Source organism: Carassius gibelio, chromosome B15 (assembly GCF_023724105.1).
Source record: "Carassius gibelio isolate Cgi1373 ecotype wild population from Czech Republic chromosome B15, carGib1.2-hapl.c, whole genome shotgun sequence".
NCBI classification, from domain to species: Eukaryota; Metazoa; Chordata; class Actinopteri; order Cypriniformes; family Cyprinidae; genus Carassius; species Carassius gibelio.
Genome location: NC_068410.1, coordinates 3,012,470 through 3,031,792, shown reverse-complemented (window position 1 = coordinate 3,031,792; position 19,323 = coordinate 3,012,470). Strand labels below are relative to the sequence as shown.

At 36.9% G+C, this 19,323-nt stretch overlaps 1 protein-coding gene across 4 annotated transcripts; it reads right to left on the bottom strand.

The window, feature by feature from the left end:
- Positions 1-9,305: 9,305 nt before the first annotated feature.
- On the bottom strand, positions 9,306-18,342 carry LOC127972779 (uncharacterized). 4 transcript variants are annotated; one of them, XM_052576552.1, is made up of 8 exons: positions 18,126-18,342; positions 17,924-17,987; positions 14,600-14,685; positions 14,010-14,216; positions 12,660-13,660; positions 12,366-12,435; positions 10,903-11,077; positions 9,306-9,997 (listed from the first exon to the last, which is right to left on the bottom strand). In XM_052576552.1, exons 4-8 carry the CDS (start codon positions 14,212-14,214, stop codon positions 9,835-9,837), a joined length of 1,614 nt encoding a protein of 537 aa, XP_052432512.1. In that variant the 5' UTR covers positions 14,215-14,216; positions 14,600-14,685; positions 17,924-17,987; positions 18,126-18,342; the 3' UTR covers positions 9,306-9,834. The 4 variants fall into 4 exon arrangements, 2 of the variants coding, with proteins under 2 accessions (XP_052432512.1, XP_052432511.1); XM_052576551.1 differs by having other exon boundaries at positions 14,010-14,685; XR_008157152.1 differs by lacking the exons at positions 17,924-17,987; positions 18,126-18,342 and having other exon boundaries at positions 14,600-16,710.
- Between the last annotated feature and the right edge of the window lie 981 nt (positions 18,343-19,323).

Sequence of the window (19,323 nt, the reverse complement as noted above, 5' to 3'; positions counted from 1 at the left end):
ATCATCATGGAATGAGATTATTTTTGGAACTGAGCTCATGAATATTAAATTCTCGGCTCAGTGATCCCAGTTTTGGCTCATTATTGTGTCGGTTTCTCACTGTGTGAAACAACAACATCTAATATCTTCTCAAATAATCCAAGAAAAGAGAGGAGGGTGTTTGTTTGCGCATCTGATTTACACTTCCTGTAAGATCTTATAACCGGTGTTTGACCTAAAACTATGTGACTTGCTGATTTGTGCTGATACTTTTCTGGTAAGCAAACGCTCAGAACATATTAGCAACCATCTAGCAATACCAAGCCTTAGCAACCACCAAAGCAACACGCAGAATATCTTAGCAATCATCAGCGACCAACTCCCACAACACCTCAGCATCCACCTAGCAACAACTAGAACATCTTAACAATGACTAACAATGCCAAGCCTTAGCAACGACCACAACACCTCAACGTCCACCTAGCAACACCTAGAACATCTTAGCAACGCCTAACAATGCCAAGCCTTAGCAACCACCACAACACCTCAGCGTCCACCTAGCAACACCTAGAACATCTTAGCAACGCCTAACAATGCCAAACCTTAGCAACCACCACAACACCTCAGCGTTCACCTAGCAACACCTAGAACATCTTAGCAATGCCTAACAATGCCAAGCCTTAGCAACGACCACAACACCTCAACATCCACCTAGCAACACCTAGAACATCTTAGCAACGCCTAACAATGCCAAGCCTTAGCAACCACCACAACACCTCAACTTCCACCTAGCAACACCTAGAACATCTTAGCAATGCCTAACAATGCCAAGCCTTAGCAACGACCACAACACCTCAACATCCACCTAGCAACACCTAGAAGATCTTAGCAACGCCTAACAATGCCAAGCCTTAGCAACCACCACAGCACCTCAACGTCCACCAGGCAACACCTAGAACATCTTAGCAACGCCTAACAATGCCAAACCTTAGCAACCACCACAACACCTCAGCGTCCACCTAGCAACACCTAGAACATCTTAGCAATGCCTAACAATGCCAAGCCTTAGCAACGACCACAACACCTCAACATCCACCTAGCAACACCTAGAACATCTTAGCAACGCCTAACAATGCCAAGCCTTAGCAACCACCACAACACCTCAACTTCCACCTAGCAACACCTAGAACATCTTAGCAATGCCTAACAATGCCAAGCCTTAGCAACCACCACAACACCTCAGCGTCCACCTAGCAACACCTAGAACATCTTAGCAACGCCTAACAATGCCAAACCTTAGCAACCACCACAACACCTCAGCGTCCACCTAGCAACACCTAGAACATCTTAGCAACGCCTAACAATGCCAAACCTTAGCAACCACCACAACACCTCAGCGTCCACCTAGCAACACCTAGAACATCTTAGCAATGCGTAACAATGCCAAGCCTTAGCAACGACCACAACACCTCAACATCCACCTAGCAACACCTAGAACATCTTAGCAACGCCTAACAATGCCAAGCCTTAGCAACCACCACAACACCTCAACTTCCACCTAGCAACACCTAGAACATCTTAGCAATGCCTAACAATGCCAAGCCTTAGCAACGACCACAACACCTCAGCGTCCACCTAGCAACACCTAGAAGATCTTAGCAACGCCTAACAATGCCAAGCCTTAGCAACCACCACAGCACCTCAACGTCCACCAGGCAACACCTAGAACATCTTAGCAACGCCTAACAATGCCAAGCCTTAGCAACCACCACAACACCTCAGCATCCACCATGCAACACCTAGAACATCTTAGCAACGCCTAACAATGCCAAGCCTTAGCAACCACCACAACACCTCAGCATCCACCATGCAACACCTAGAACATCTTAGCAACGCCTAACAATGCCAAGCGTTAGCAACCACCACAACACCTCAGCATCCACCTAGCAACACCTAGAACATCTTAGCAACGCCTAACAATGCCAAGCCTTAGCAACCACCACAACACCTCAACATCCACCTAGCAACACCTAGAACATCTTAGCAACGCCTAACAATGCCAAGCCTTAGCAACCACCACAACACCTCAGCATCCACCTAGCAACACCTAGAACATCTTAGCAAGGCCTAACAATACCAAACCTTAGCAACCACCAAAACAATACCCACAACACCTTAGCAACCACATACTGTAGCCACATATTGAACACATTAACAACCATATATCAAACACATAGAAAATCTTAGCAATCATTAGAAGACCACCTATACATGTAAAACACATGCACAACGAAAGGGCAACCATCTGGCTAACATACAGGAGACCTTAGCAACCATCCAAAACACAAAAGACGTTAGCAACCATCTATTAACACCCTAAATAATAATAATAATAATAATTCCTTACATTTATATAGCGCTTTTCTTTCACATTGTCAGGGTGTAGGGGGTAGCAACCACCAAACAACACCATGATCACCTTAGCAACCGCAAAGACCCAGAATGCCCCAGAAACTACATGGCAACACTAGGAAACATCTCAGCAACCAGTAACACCAAATCTTAGCGACCACTTAGCAATACCCAGAACACCTTAGCGACCACTTAGCAAACACCCAGAACATCTTAGCAACTGCAGAGCAGCATCCAGAACACTGTCGTCACACACACACACACACACACACACACACACACACACACACACACCGCACACACAACGAAAAGCAGCATAGCTGTATTTCTGGAGCGTTCCTCAAACACTCTCGCTAATGCGTCCGCCGCAGCCGCGCAGGAGACATACACGCGCGCTAAAGAGGAGAAACCAGCGAACAAGAGGCGGGAAATGGAGGGAAATCCATCTTTTTTAAAGTCTAATGTAGGATGAAAGCGTGTGACAGGCCGTGCTCTCACTCTTTAAAGTGCTTTTCCACGTCCGGCGGCGCTAGTGCCAGCGTTTTGATGGATGGCCTCGTTCAGGGTTCAAATTCTGTGAATAAAGACCATAAGCAGGCTGGAACGGGACTAAGACTCCTTCAGCCCGGCCTCTTCTCTCTTACCATCTCTCAACCATCATCCAAATCATCTTAGCAATCACCAAAAAACATCCTAAACACCTTAGTAATCATGCAATATCAGTATTCGTATCAGTACGATATCACACAGTTTAGTAGAGGTTCAGTAGAGACCATATTTCTCATTCCTTTATCTATCTGTATCCGTTTTCCACCTGCAGTGGTTTGTTTCTGAGCGTCAGACAGAAAAGGCCGGGGCTCTGTTGACCCCAATGACCCCGCTGTTGACCTCACTGACCTGATGAATTAGATTCTCTGTAGCGGGACTGTGGCTGTTTTCAGAAACAGCAGCTTTTCCAGGAACAAGCATTTTTTTTCCATGTGCTAACTGTGTGACATAATGTAATTCATGTGTAAACTTAAGTTGAGCAGCGTGATGCATTTTACTGAATTAGTTTATGTCGGTGATTCTTAAAATTATTTTCATTGCTCCTCCGTGATTATAGATGTCAGTAATATAAATGTGTGTTGTTTTTAGTACTTTTAATAAATGTGTATATTTTTAAATGCAGTAGTCATAATTTGGAATGTTTTTGTTACAGATAAAATATTGTTCTAATTAAAAAAGAATAATAATATTAATAATATTTTTTTTAATATGTAATATTAGTTTCATTTGATGTACTAAAATACTAAAATCTACTAAAATAACATAAAAATAAATAAATAACAGAAAAATCAAAATGACAGTAACTTAAATTAAGTTATATGACAAATGTATTTCACCTAAATTGTCAATGTATGTACTTTTTATTAGTAGCAGCAGTGACGTGAATTACTTCTCGTCAGATTCGATCGTAGTTTGACTCTAAATCAATTGAGAAATGCATTTCCAACACATTTTACTTACGTAATGTGACTTTTTCTTAGTGAAACAGAATATTAATAAGAGGGTAATTGGTTTCATCCATCATAAATCATTAATTGGATCAAGAAAAGTGTTCATTACAAACAGGAATGCAGGCAGGTGGTTGGAGGAAAGTGAGAAGTCATTAAACAGGTGGAGAAACGTATTACATTTTGATTAAAAATTAATTAAAAAATATATATGCCAACAAAAATAGCAAATGGCATGACACACGCTATTGTACTGTAATCGAGGTATTTTTTTACACATTAGTACTGGATCAGAAGAGAGAGAGAGACAGAGATGGAGGACTTTCACAGAGCCCTTACAGCTATAATGCATTAGAAATATCAGCTCACCACATTAAAAATACAGCCCTGTCAGCATGTAGCTTTACATTAACACAGAAAAGCCATCTATCGCCCAGCCTTTTTATCTAAAACAGCCTAATGTTTCAGTTTAATGGGAAACCGGCACAGAGTCACATGCATAAATAAAGAAGGAGAGATAAACACAGAGAGAATGTTTTTATTGCTCACAGGTTTCTCATTCGTTACTTGGATGAGTTTTCACTGCAAATAATCCATCCGCCATTTAATCTCATACTTGTCTAGGAAACTAATCTTAACATGTTAAAGATTTGAGTTTTCTGTCCTATGGGGAGAGAGATATTAAAGTGTAAAATATTATCTGGCGAAAAGATTTAATTCAGAACACGTCATGTTAATTTCTATGTGCTTTCTCTAATTAGTCGTTACAGAACATAAAACACTTGAGCCTGAAGGATTTATACATTTCATCGCTTTATTACAGGATTTAGAATCTAAATAATGACACACACACACACACAGACCAGACACACACACACACAGTCACGGCGATGTAATTAGAGGGATTTGTAGAATGAACTGATTATGTTAAACGGTGTTTAATGCTTTGGACGGAATGATTGCGTCTACAGTAATTACGGTCAAACGGTTTATTAATGAACGTTACTGTCACACACACACACACACACACACACACACACACACAAACAGAGAGACTGAAACAGAGGACAGCAAACAGTTCATAACAGAATAAAAACACTAAACAGAATTAAGGTATGTGATCATGTATAAAAATAAATAATAATACATATTTTTGTTTGTTTAACACATAAATATTATCGTTTTGGGCATAATTTTTTTAAATATGTATATAATACATATTCCATTTCTTTAAATATATGTTTAACAGTTTGATTCATTGAATAAGTGTAAAAAAATCTGAATATTATTTCACTCTCTCTGTCCCTCAAAATGAAACACTTTGACTTCTGTATGCAAATGAGCTCCGTTCTGATTGGCTGACCACTGTGTACCAGTCTGTCTGTCTATCTATCTATCTATCTATCTATCTATCTATCTATCTATCTATCTATCTATCTATCTATCTGTTGTGGTGTTAATTCAAATAGTATGAGTGATCAGATGCATTTTAAATAATTGCTGAAAGCTTCATTGGCCAAAAACTGAACTTTTCATAAAAATAAAAAAATACTGTGTGAAGTGTGAATGAGTACTAGGTGAAACCACTATCATACTAATGAGATTGTCTGCTATAAAAGGAGAAAAGAAGTGCTTCAATCATTGTGTTCTTGCTAGCAATGGTTACCTCCAAAGAAACGTGCAGCCATCATCGCTTTACATCAAATTGGCCTCAAATGCAAGGAAATTGCACCTGAAAGAACCATTTTTACCAGTGTCCAGAAAGCATCCGTCTCCTCCCGAGTCGTGTCTCCAGCAGTGCAGAGCTTGCTCAGGAATGACAGCGTCCCGTATTGTTCTGGGAGGGATATTTTTCTCCAAGACTTAACATCAAGACTTTTGGACAACGGCCTGGTGTTAAGAAGGACAGCAAAGAAGCTTCTTCTCTCCAAGAGAAACGTCAAGGACAGACTGAAATTCTACAAGAAGTGCAAGGATCGGACAGTAGGAGACTGGTGCAAAGTTATTTGCTCTGAAGCACCCTTCTGACTGTTTGGGAAGTCTGTAAAACCGTTGTTCGAAGATGAAAAGGTGAACACTACCATGAGTCCTGTGTTGTGCCGACTTTCAAGCATCCATTTCTATTTTTATATATTACTTTTTATGTGACCCTGGAGCAGAAAACATTCTTGAGTCTCTGGTGTATATTTGTAGCAATAGCCAAAAAAAAAAAAAAAAAACATTTTATGGGTCTTTTATGCCAAAAATCATTAGGATATTAAGTAACGATTATGTTCCATGAAGATATTTTGTAAATTTCATACTGTAACTTAGTTATATGCATTGCTAAGAATTCATTTGGACAACTTTAAAGATGATTTTCAGATTCCAGATTTTCTAATAGTTGCATCTCAGACAAATATTGTCCTCCTTACAAACCACACTGTACGTCAATGGAGAGATGATTTATTATTTATAAATCTCAATTTAAAAAAATTGACACCTAAGACTAGTCTTGTGTTCCAGGGTCAACATTTAGTTTATATGATTTAAATATATTTCTTTCTTCCTAATTTATGCATGTGTATGTTAGATAGCGTTGAGAGTATTTTGGCGCGTGAACTCAGCTTCTTTTCTCTCTGTTCTTCCCTCCATCCATAGAAAGAGAGAGAGAGAGAGAGAGAGAGAGAGAGGGAGAGGGAGGCGGAGCATTTCGGGGCTTTCTGCAGTAAGACGCTCTCTGAATAAAGAACAGATCACACACAAACACAATGATGTGTGTCCTATTGTAGCGCAGTGTGTGTGTGTGTGTGTGTGTGTGTGTGTGTGTTGGTCTAAGTGCAGAGACTCCGTCTGAATTCAGAGGGACTCTTATCTGTCTACTTAATTCAGTTAGAGTGAAGCACATAAACTCGTTACACGCGCCACTTTAATTAACTGAAGTAGATAAGAGACTGAGAGCGAGCGCATTGTGCCTCCGTTTTGTTCTGTCATCTCTGCGAAGTTTGTGTGATAAAGATCATCCACCCATTGATTCTTCTGCACAACAAAAGATGAGAAGAGGCAGACGAGCACACAAACACACGCAGACAGCAGACCACAGATCAAAGCGCTGATACCTCTCCTTCCTCCTCAGCTTCCCTTTTATCTTACTGTAGGGAAAATGATCCCAGATTTTTGAACATTTGTTGATGGATATCTTGGAAAGTTTCAGCTGTAAAATCTCATTTCAAACCATGCATTACAAAGATTTTACCATGGGTTAGAGAGTAAAATTGCATTGAATGTGGTAAAGTCACAGTAAAATATTAATAGACAAATATTTCAATCCAAATTCCACCAGGTAATGTACAATACTGTAGTTCGTTAGACTAGATGTGGTTTAATAGCGATGATGCAGAAAATGCATTAAAGCAGAAAATGTGGTTGCAACTTCATCCAGTTGGAAGGTAAATTATTATTTTTAAAATATCTAATATATGGACACCTGTGAGTATGAATCATTTGAATGCTATATAAATGTGCCACCACTATTATGCATTTTTATGTTATATTTTAAAATATATATATTTTTTGTTTCATTGTTATTAATAATAATTTTAGTGTTAATTATGTCTAAATTGTATATTTTATATTAAATTTATTTTAACATTTTCAGTTTTAATTTATTTTATTTTTATTTATTATTCTATTGTTTTATTTTTATTTTTAACTACTTTTGTCATTTTGTGCACTTTCAATATTTTTTTAAATAACCGTTAATATTTCTAAATAGTTTCAATTTATTTTTATTTTAGTTAAATACAATTTATTTAATAATAATTTAAGTGTTAATTATTTATACATTTTATATTAGATTTATTTTGACATTTTCAGTTTTAGTTTATTTTGTTTCATTTTTTTTTTAGTCACCAGTTATTTCAGTTAGGCAGCAATTCCTGTTTACATTTAATTTATGCTTTTCATCTAAAATGTTTATTTATTTATTAGATTTTTTTGTATATCTTCAGTTTTAATTAAAGATAACAAGCATTTTAGAAAACAAAGATAAGGGTAACACAGATGACACAGTATTTTTAACACAGTGAAGGATTGTCGTTTAATAAGGGGTGACAATTCCTGAATTAATAATACCAAGAAATTGCAAAATAGTGTCTCTAACTAGCTGCAAATACCTAATGAATCTACCTGGAAATGAAAAAGACATCATAATCTATTCCAAATCATCATGAGACAAAAACAGATCCATTAACACACACACACACACACACACACGCACAGTAAGTGTTATTTTTAAAGTGCTTGTTGAAAACCCTGAAGGATAAAGAGAAAATGAGAGTTTGTATTCATTGTTGATTTCCGTCAAATGCTTTTTATTGTTGCTATTCCTGGAATACTCTTCCATTGTAAGTTCATTACTGTAAATGCGATTTGTTTGTTTGTTTTCGTAACTTGTATTGAACCTGAATAATTGGGACTCTTTTATACGGGTGGTTTGTGCTGGTTTATATTCAGCGGGCGTCTGATGATGACTTGTGATTTGTGTGGTGGATTTCAACAGGAAAAGGTCTGAACCGCTTTGACAATCGTCTATAAACTTCTTCACCAACTTCTTTAAACTTCCAGTGAATTAGGAGCTTGAAAAAAAAAAAAAAAAAAAAAAAACACACTACATGCACAAATACAATGTAATATAGTCTATTTTTAATTTGATTTGAATACTGAGTTAATTAAATTGAACATTTTTATTTTATAAAACACTGATGTTTTTGTTGCTGTCAATTTTTCTGTTTTATTTTAGCACTGTTATATTTTTAATTAATATTTTTAATGAGATTTCTTTTCTTAATTTTCATATAATCTCTAAAAGATTAGTGAAAAATATAAAAACTTATTTTAAAGAAGTCTTTTACCAGTATGCTCACCAGTGCTGCATTATTTGATAAAAAATACAGCAAAACGGTCAAATATTATTACAATTTAAAATATATTTTTTTTTAATGTGAATATATTGTAAAATGTATTTTATTTCTATGATCAAAGCTAAATTTTATCATCTTTACTCCAGTCTTCAGTGTCACATAATCTTCAGAAATTATCCTAATATGATGATTTCCTGGTCAAAAACATTTCTGATTTTATATATATACACTGTAAAAAATAATCCTGTAAAAAAACAGTAAAATACTGGCAGCTGTGGTTGCCATTATCATACTGTTAAAATACGGTGTGTTACTGTTTTTGAAATTAACAGCTAAATACCGTTTTGACAACTACAGTATAAAACTGTAATTTTACAGCCTGGTATTTAACAGCTATATGCTGTAGTTGTCAAAACAGTATTTAGCTGTTAATTTCAAAAACAGTAACACACCGTATTTTTACAGTATGATAATGGCAACCACAGCTGCCAGTAGTTAACTGTTTTTTTACAGTCGTAGTTTTTACAATGAAACCACAATAATTTCAATTCTAAATGCTATTATAACCCTGCACATTATTTTTGTCATGGATTACAAAAAAGGAATAAAGACAAGTTAGTATTTTTTTTATTATTCTGATACAACACCAGATAAATTCTGCTCAATTATTTTAAACTAAAATAGGCAAATAAAAAAATACTAGTCAAGTACTATTCAGTGCATACAATTAAGCACCCATCAAAATGCAAAAATGGCTTAAGAAAAAGCAAACAAATACAAAATATATAGAATTGACTTACCTCTATATAAAATACAAATCTAGTGTCAAATGAGGCTTTGGCAAACATTAGCCCAAAAACAGTTGCACTAAGACAAAGTAATTATTTAAAATAAATAATAATAAAAATAAATAAAAACTCTTAAATCAGGCTTTAAAAAACACCAGCCTTTTTTAATATCTAAATAACTCTGTATAAACAAAATATAACACCAGATGACAATGTTTCTGAAAACAAACTGCATGAGTGGGGAGTGTCAGCTACATTTTAAATGAAGTGCCACTCAAAGTCCATAAGTCTTTTTAAAAGATTTGAAACTTTGTTACTGACGGTTATGGTCTTCTTCTGCACGGTTTTCCCAGATTTTTTGGACATCACCTTTCCCCTTGCAGCTTTGGTCCCCTTTTCTGGATTAATTCCAACAAAACGTCTGAAAAATAAGAGGATAATATCTTCAGTGAACAATTATTTAAAAGGAATAGTTAATCCCAAACAATAATTTATCCCATAATTTACTCACCCTCAAACCATAAGTGTATATGGCTTTCTTCTTCCAGCCATAATGCATAACATCCTTCCCAGCTTTGTAAAGTTTTTGAAGCTCCAATAAACGCATCAATAAAGCATAAAAGTAATCGATATGTATCCAGTGGGGTTAATAAATGTCTAATAAGGAAAGCCATGCCTTTTTTTAAGAAAGATTAGATTAATCTGGACAGGATTAGATTAATCTGAGGACCCTCGAGTTTGACGAAAAACAGTAGGTCATTTGCTCTGGAATTTTCACAGAGGTCGTGTGAGAAAAAGACAGACATGGCAGATTCGGACAGGATTCAAATCTCAAAGTACATCTGTCAAGCATAAATTTCTCTAACGTCCCCCTGTGAAGCTAGTCCCGTCCGAATAGGGCTTAAGACGTTTTGAAAGAATAGGACTTTGATATAAGATTTCATATGTCGGGTCAAAGGTCATTCTTCTGCCGGAACTGGACTCTATCTGGAACTCGCTTTCGGCTGTTTCTGGAAGCCAGTGATTATAGCTGATAAAAGTTATAAACATGGATATTTTTCTTACAAAAAACCATCGCTTCACTTCATTAACCCCCTGGAGTCGTATGGATTTTATGATGGATGGATGCGGTTTTTGGAGCTTCAAAAACTCGGGATCTATTCAATGCCATTGCAAAGCTGGGAAGCCAGAATATTATTTTCTCTTTATAACTCCGACTGTGTTCGGCTCAAAGAAGAAAGTAAGGATGGCTTGAGGATTCTATTGTCACCATACTAATACTAACATGTTAATTAGAAATAAATAAAATAAGTCCAAACTTGTTACCTTTGAAGGAATTCTAGTGTGGATGCTGCTTCCTCTTGGTACTGCAAATTAAAAATGTAATACGAAGAGAACAATGCAGCAAGTCCAGAGATAAAGGTTGGCTGCACACCCTCGCAGATTATTCGGCCTTCGAGGCTGATCATCCATTGTTTCATCCATTGGCCCGGATTATCACCTGGATCATAAAGGAATGGATAAATTAATGGTTATTCTATGATCTCTGGAGAGTTTGGTGTAGAAAAGGTAGTTAGAAATTAGTACATTATTTTATAACCTGAAAAAATGCACACAATGTCATGTCTTACAATTTAACAAAACCTACAATATCTTTATAAAAATAAAAAAAGGAAAAAGAAAGGTTGTTTTAGTCTGTTTTTAACTTAAAGGAGAACTTCGGTGTAGTAACACATTGGTACCAAGTCGAATGTTCTCTGGGATTTGTTTTCATTAAAATCGAATGTAAAGAGTTTTATCTCTAAAAACTGATTAGCTTATAACGCTATATATGAGGGCATATCCTAAGTAAAAATAAATAACTAGTTAATATCACTAAAAATGCTCAAAATAGCCCCACTCTAACACTGTAGCATAATAATAACATAAAAGTTCTCGGTAACACTTTAGAATAAGGTTCCATTAGTTAATGTTAGTTAATGTATTAATTAACATGAACAAACAATGAATAATACATTTATTACTGTATTTATTCTTCGTTAATGTTAGTTAATGAAAATACAGTTATTCATTGTTAGTTCGTGGTAATTCACAGTGCATTAACTAATGTTAACAAGCACAACTTTTGATTTAAATAATGCCTTAGTAAATGTTGAAATTAACATGAACTAAGACTTATAAATGCTGTAGAAGGATTGTTCTTGCTTAGATCATGTTAACTAAAGCAGTTAACTAACATTAACTAATGGAACCTTATTCTAAAGTGTTACCAAGTTCTGAAAACTTCGATTTGTATGTAGGGACCCTCATTATGCTACCGTGTTAGTGTATGGCTATTTTGAGCCTTGTTAGTGGTATTAACTAGCGATTTCTTTTTACTTAGGATATGCCCCCATAAACTGCGTTATAAGCTAAACTGTTGTAGAAGAGAAAAAACTCTTTACATTCGATTTTAATGAAAACAAATCTAAGAGAACGGTCGACTCGGTATCAATGTGTTATTTCACCCGAGGTTAATTTTGCGCCGGAGTTCTCCTTTAATGCTAAGCCAGCCTCCGAGAGGGAAAAAAAGTGTACAATACAATAAAGTGTAGTGATTTTTTTGTAAAGACTCAAACTTGTCTTTGATTAATAAAAATTTCAACCAGCACAGTGTAATAAAACATGATTCAAAGACAGTAAACTCTAGAATGAAGCACTTAAATGTGAATCCTTTCATAATAGTAAAACTTGTGTGAGCCTTGTTTTTGTAAAATAAATTGCAGACATGTCTAATATGATATACTTACCAAGCAGGATCAAACGAGGACTCACAGGCAGGTTCCCCATCTTTTCGAGGTCAGCAGGAGTGGCAGACATCTATTGTCAAAGATAACAATTTAAGACAACTGACTAATCTTAACGTGATACTTGCTGATAACGTTGATAATATTCTACAGAGGTAAAAGGCTTTTTGTACTCAGAACAGGAACATATTCAAAAAAATATTATATTTTGATGGGAGTAAATGATGAGAGGACTATCATGTTTGGTTGAACCATTCCTATACAGGTGTTCGTTTTAAGAACTAAAGATAAACTTACATTTTCTTGAAGAATGAGTCCATCTTGCTTTTCCATGAAGTGAGCCATTAGGAGTTGAACAATTTGGTATGTTGAATCAATGGGTTCATCTTTGGAAAGGATTGACTTGACTTCTGAGTTGGTAGGCTTGCTTTTAAAAAACTCTAAGATGCTCTTTCCACACTCCTCCATAGAAAGTTCAAGTGCACGCAGGACATTAATATCAGTGAGCAGCTCAAAATGGGCGAACAGGCCTTTCTGAAAAAAGAGGTATGGCCACTTTTCCATCAACTCCGCAACAGAAGGTGCTGGCACACTATTTATTTGGCTCCGTTGCAGGCAGAAAGTTGTCTCCATCAGTTTTTCAACCTCAGCTTTCTCAGCTCCCTTTGCACCTTCTTGACAGAATAGATCCTCCAGCTTCTGACGTTTAGTCTCAATGGAGACATCAGTCTCATCTAAAGGAAGATCAGGCTGAAACCGGGTGCAACCATATGTGTCAGTGGGTCCTCTTTTAAGACCACTGTCAGCTGACCGGTGCTGTCGGAAGCTAGTGGCCCGGCTGAGGTTATCAATTCTATTCTTGATCTGGGCCAAAAGTGAGCTGTAACCTTCCCCTACAACTCGGCCATCATGAAGTTGATCCGCAAAGCTCTGGGGATATTGATGGACAATCGCTTTACAAATAGTAAGACACTGTGCACGTGTTGGTGTTGGCTCAAATTTTCTCATTTCATCGGCAAGCACCCTGACCATTTGTCGTCTTGCTGGTGGTGAAGGTCTCTTCCCAGAAGAGAGAGCAGACTGTATTTCTGCAGGCATGAGCTGCCATGGTACCTGAAAGGTATTTGACCACGATTTCCTAAAATGGGATGTAGATGGTTGACTGTTTTCAAGACTGCTTGATCCTCCATCAGTAGTTACCGACATATTAGAAGAGCATGGCTGTGGTGAGGAGCTCCCAGCTGATAAGGAAGGAGTGTGCTGCATAGTGGTGAGATCCAAAGTGACAGTTTCTGACTCTGAGTAAAACAAAATATTGAACAGGTAGTTAAAATCCACACGATCTGTACAGACACAACTTGATATATACAGAATAAAATTGATTCAATTCCACACACGGTAACAATGGCCGGTTTCCTACAAATGTAGACATTGTTTGCATCTAAAACTATTCACATTGTTCATGTCACTACTGGGGTGAGTGCGCAAGCAAGCAAACAAATTGTTTAAGTAAAACTAAATAACAACGTTCATATCTGATGAATAGAAAATTATGTCCCTGTTAACATCTCTCAACAACCCACTTTTACATGTTCAGCCATTTTAAAAAGAATAGAAATATAGATGAAGATGTGAGATTATAATTACCCATTTTAAAAGCATTGAGAAGTTTTCTGAGTTTTATAGTTGGTAGTATGTCACTGATGTCTTCTTGTTGAACAAACTGAAGATCATCTTTGGATTCCAATCCCGAGCCTACAAGTTTGTCAATCAAAAGCTGTGTGGTGTTCTCATCATTTGACGGCAAAGCCCTGAGGATGATTTCCCTCAGTTCTCCGACCAAGGCGGACATTGCTTTAAATTGAGACAAAAGAATGATGAAGAACTATTACAGACATATCAAACACTGTGTATTTTGACAATGGATAATAATCCAGAAGGTCATTCTGATTAACACAAGTGTAGGATCCATTCATTGGTGTCAAGCAATGAACACCCATGTCAGGGATACTGTAAGTTTGGAAAAGTTCTGTGATGAAGTACACTGAAGTATTGTGTATGACTGTCATCACAATCCTCCCCACAATAAGCCCCTCATCAGTTTCATGAATGACAACATACATGTTTTTTTTGTATGTTGTGCCTTTCACAGTTGCCTCATGAGAAACCAAAGAATTTTCAGGCTGAAAATCATATCCAGATACAGACTCTCTTATGACATCATTGTAGTCACTCACCACAAACTCTGTTGCCTTTTCTGCTACAATAGAAGGAGGGAAGAGCTCACCAGCATGAAGAAACGCCTGCAGAAGCTGATGTCTTTCTGAGAGAGTAAAGCACAGATTTTTAAAGTTATGTAGTTTTCTTACACACTGTTTGAAATACATGTGCTTACTTTCGAATCTTAATGTCCACAAACGGATGAGTGGTCCAAAATGAATAATGAGCTCTGGGTAGTGGCTAAGGTAATGATGTTTAGGTCTGAGAGAGTAAGTAGGGAACATGTGTTTCCTAAAATATAGGTACTCATCAATCAAAACTCTCAAATACCCTATCTGACCACTGTAAATGACTGGTGCACAAACAAGTGCAACAATTTCCCTTAACAGTAAAATTAGTTGCCAAACTTCATTCTCACCAGGTGATTCAATTTGGTCACCAATTAACATTGGCAGCATCCTCAAAAAACACCAGTTCTGTACAGCATGCCCACTTAGCTTCTCACTTCCTGGGTTAATCTCACACGGTCTGTCACAGTTGTCATTACCTAGAAACTTGAACTGACTAATCCTTCGATTCAATTCCAGATACGTAAACTGTCTGTCAACCTTTACAAGATGTTGTATGCATAAAGCAAGGTCATACGACACAACACCTTCAAATAAATCATGTCCAAGGCATGGGGGCAACCCTGGCTGAGAGACATGATAGAAGGAGAGCTCATTGAACAAAGAGTCAAACTTGATGCCTCCACTATGGTCCAAACCCTTATCAAGGTTCTCAACGTGATGTTTGTAAGACTCTGCTGTACGAAATGTGGCTCTGGAAAGTGGATTTTCCTGAAAAGTATATTTTTCAATTTCGCAATATCTGCAAAAGTATCTACTTCCGCTGAAATTCTCCAGAAACCCACCAATGCTATGTGAGCCTAAATTGTCACCAGCTATTGCCTGCAAGATTCCTTTAACGTTCAGTCCATCTGGAAAATCTACGCCTGTAGTCTCAAGGTCTTTAAGGTCATTGATTAAGCACCTCATGACCAATTCTTGACCAAAGTACTTAAAGTCTTGTTCCCTGCAGAGAAACACCAGTTGCATTTGGTCAGTACTTGATCTATTATGAGGAAATAGATCTGCTAATGTGAGGTACATAGCTAGAATTTTATGCTTTTTTTTCCCAGACCCAAGAGGGTTCGCAACCTCAAAAGCATCTTGATATAAGACCAAGCCTAATGCAGATTCATCTGCATGATGCAAGTTTGCAGTTATGTTTTCACCATCCCAAACATCCTTTAAAATGTCCTTCAACCGGACACGACTGTGCACATCATTGTACTGTTCTCTTACAGACTTGCAGTGAAGGAGAGATTCAATTGTTTTTTTTACTGGTACATACTGCACAAAACACTCTTTACCTGCTTCATTCTGTCCTAGGCGAATAGGCACAGGCTCAACATAATGAAAGCTTTTCTTGAAAAATGTTTTTCTTCGCTGATCTGATCTTAATTTGTGGCTATTACAGGATGTAAAAAGATCTTCAGCTTTAAGATCGTCAAGTACCATTTTTATCATTGCTTCTGGAACATTAAGTGAGATTAACTTTTCCTGAAGTCTGAAAAGCAAATGGGACTGATTGATTTCATGTATTGACTGCATGTCTTCAATGATTGTCTGAATGACTGAGGCTGGAAGCAATAGCTTGGCTTGCAATTTCAAATAGAACAGAGCAAGATTCCTTAAAAACAAAGTGTTGTCAACATTTTCAGGACTAACATCTGGTTCCTCATCATTTTCATCAGCATCAGTCTGAACATCAATGTCTTGAATCTGAGAGCAGCTGGCTTCAGGGTTTGCTGTAATAGAGTCAATTAGGCCTTCTATATTTTTGTTATGTTTTCTGGACAAATGAGAGGTAAATGTTGATTTAACAGTAAATGTTTTACCACACTGCTTGAAAGGGCATGTGACTTTTCGTCCCTCTTTAATGTGCATTTTGACATGAGAAATAAACTCGGGTAAAGAAGAACTTTTGGCCCTACACAAATCAACATGACATTCCAAGGAATGTGTAGTGCACATTGTGGTTTCTGCCCTATATCCTGCATGGTGTCTGTACACGTGAGATTTCAAACCAGCATTTTTTTTAAACTTCCTATTGCAGTTAGGTATGCAGCAACGAAAAACAATATTTGAGACATTGCTGTGTATTTTCATATGTTTCACATAGATCACAGGGGTATCACATGTTTTCCCGCAGAGTTGACAATGAAACATGTTGTAAAGAACAGATCTAGATAATAACTACCGAAGCCATCGATTCTCGTTAAAATACGTTATAAAATGGCTGAAACAGATGCAGTGCAAGACGCTGTTATGCTGCTATTAGTAGCTGCAATAAAGCCAGCAGCGGTTTGAAAAGGCACCTTTACAGTAGCTAATTAGACAAGAATTTAAAATGTTGTTCATACCTCACTTACCATTTACTTACAAAAAAGCCCGTTTCATAAACACTCGTAATTCGAAATTAAATTCGAGTTTTACTCGTAAAACTCAAACTTCATAAGTCACTTGCATGCTTGGCAGTAGTCTACACACGCTATTTGAATGTGCATGCAAATCTTACCTGTTCACTAACCGGATTAACTGGATATTGCTATTTTAATTATAAGTAGCCTAAGTTGATAACAGGGCGATTAAAATAAGCGCGGAGCGGCAGATAATTTGTCTATGTCTCTAGATGTCTCTCATGGACTGAATGCGCACGTTAACATTACGACACAAGAAAAAAAAATACTGAATTATCTAGTTAATAACTACCGAAGCAATAGATTTTCGTTAAAATGTCTGAAACATGCAGTGCAAGACGCTGTTGCTGCTATTATTTTTTGCGATCAAGCCAGCAGCGGTTTGTTGACCTAGTAATTACAAGAATTTAAAATGTTCCTCACTACCATTTACTGACAATAAATAAATAAATTGTACATGTGCCCATTTCATAAACACTCAAACTTCATTATTCACGTGTATGCTTGACTAACTTATCCTACACACATGTTATGAGTGTGCCTGCAAATCTTAACCGTTCACTAACCGGATGCACTGGATCTTTATATTGTTATTTTATAAGTAGGCTATGCTACTTAAAAGGGCGATTAAATTAAGCGCGGAGCGGCAAATTAAGTTATACCGGCAGATAAATTATTGTCTGTCTCTATCTCATGGACTGAAATGTGCACATAACACAAAAGAAAAAAAAAATTGATTTCGTTCATTCCCATTCATCTATTACTTGGATAAAGTTTGGTAAAATATGCAGGTTGGATGAAAATTAGGGATTCTTACCTGTGTTTGTGTAATAAAGATGGCTGTATGATGGCAGTCTGGGATCCGTCGACCAATTATTTGCCTATAACGTTAAGTTAAAACACATAATTTAATTGAGGCATCTGATTTAAATCACAGAAGCTTTATTAGAAGTTTAAGATGTTATATTTTAAAGTAATAGGTCATTTAAAGATAATAAAATAATAAGTTGCAAACCTACCTCAATCTGATATTCCAAACTGGCGCCTTGTGCTCATTGGATGAAAATAGGGTATAATACTGTTAAATAACAGTGTCAAATTGTTGTTGATCGACCACGCAACCCGAAGTGAACAAGTCTTCCCATAATGCATTGTAAAAAAAAGCAAAATGCTGTTATTACATGGAAACAGCAATTTGCTGTTAAATTTCCATGTAAATTTACAGGAATTTTTTACAGTGTATATGATTATGTTTTTGTGGAAACTGTGATGCATTTTATTTTTCAGGATCCTTTGATGAATAGAAAGTTCAAAAGAACAGCATTTATTTATTATTGTAAACTTTTGCACCATTATAAATGTAATGCATCCTCATTCAGTAAAACTAATTTCATTTAAAACTCATGGATACTGAGCTCGTTGCGGTGCAATTTGGCATAAGATAAATATAATGTGGCTTTAAAATGAAGTGATAAGAAAGCGTCTCAGAAGGCAGCATGACGTCACCGTCTACCTTTTGAACAGCCTTTGCATCTTAATTGCATCTAAGAAGCCTTAAAAACACCGTCTAAGTAGGCAGCACACTAGGTTTGTGTGTGTGATGGATAGAGAAGGAAGCAGAACAGAGACGGACCTTCAAGGTCACTGCACCAACACACACAAACACACACACACACACACACACACACACACACACACCTAAGCTGTCTCTTTAACCAAAGTCCTGTCTGAAGATTATGCTAATTGAGAGTTTTAGCCAATTGTATTGTGTCCAGTCATAAAGATTTTGTTAATTATGAGGCAGTTTAAATGATGGACTGATGAATTACCTAATTAAGGCTGCAGAGCGACGCAAGACTCTCTCTTTCTGTGTGTGTGTGTGTGTGTGTGTGTGTGTTTAAGGTTCCTAGTCAGCATTTTTCCCGCCATCTGGCAGGAACACAGGTGAGATCTGATTGAATGAAGCTAATGTGATAACCACACACACACACACACACACAGCGAGCCCAGATACTTTTTATTCGCATTAATCTAATCGAGTTTACTTAGTGTTGAGGGAAATTCAAAACACACACACTGACACGTATTAATCACCCATCAGGACGTCATAAACCACACAAATCCTCTCAATGGTCTCGATCAATAACTGTACACACACACACACACACACACACACATGTCAGATGCCTTCAGGCGAGGTCCAAGCTCTCACCTTCC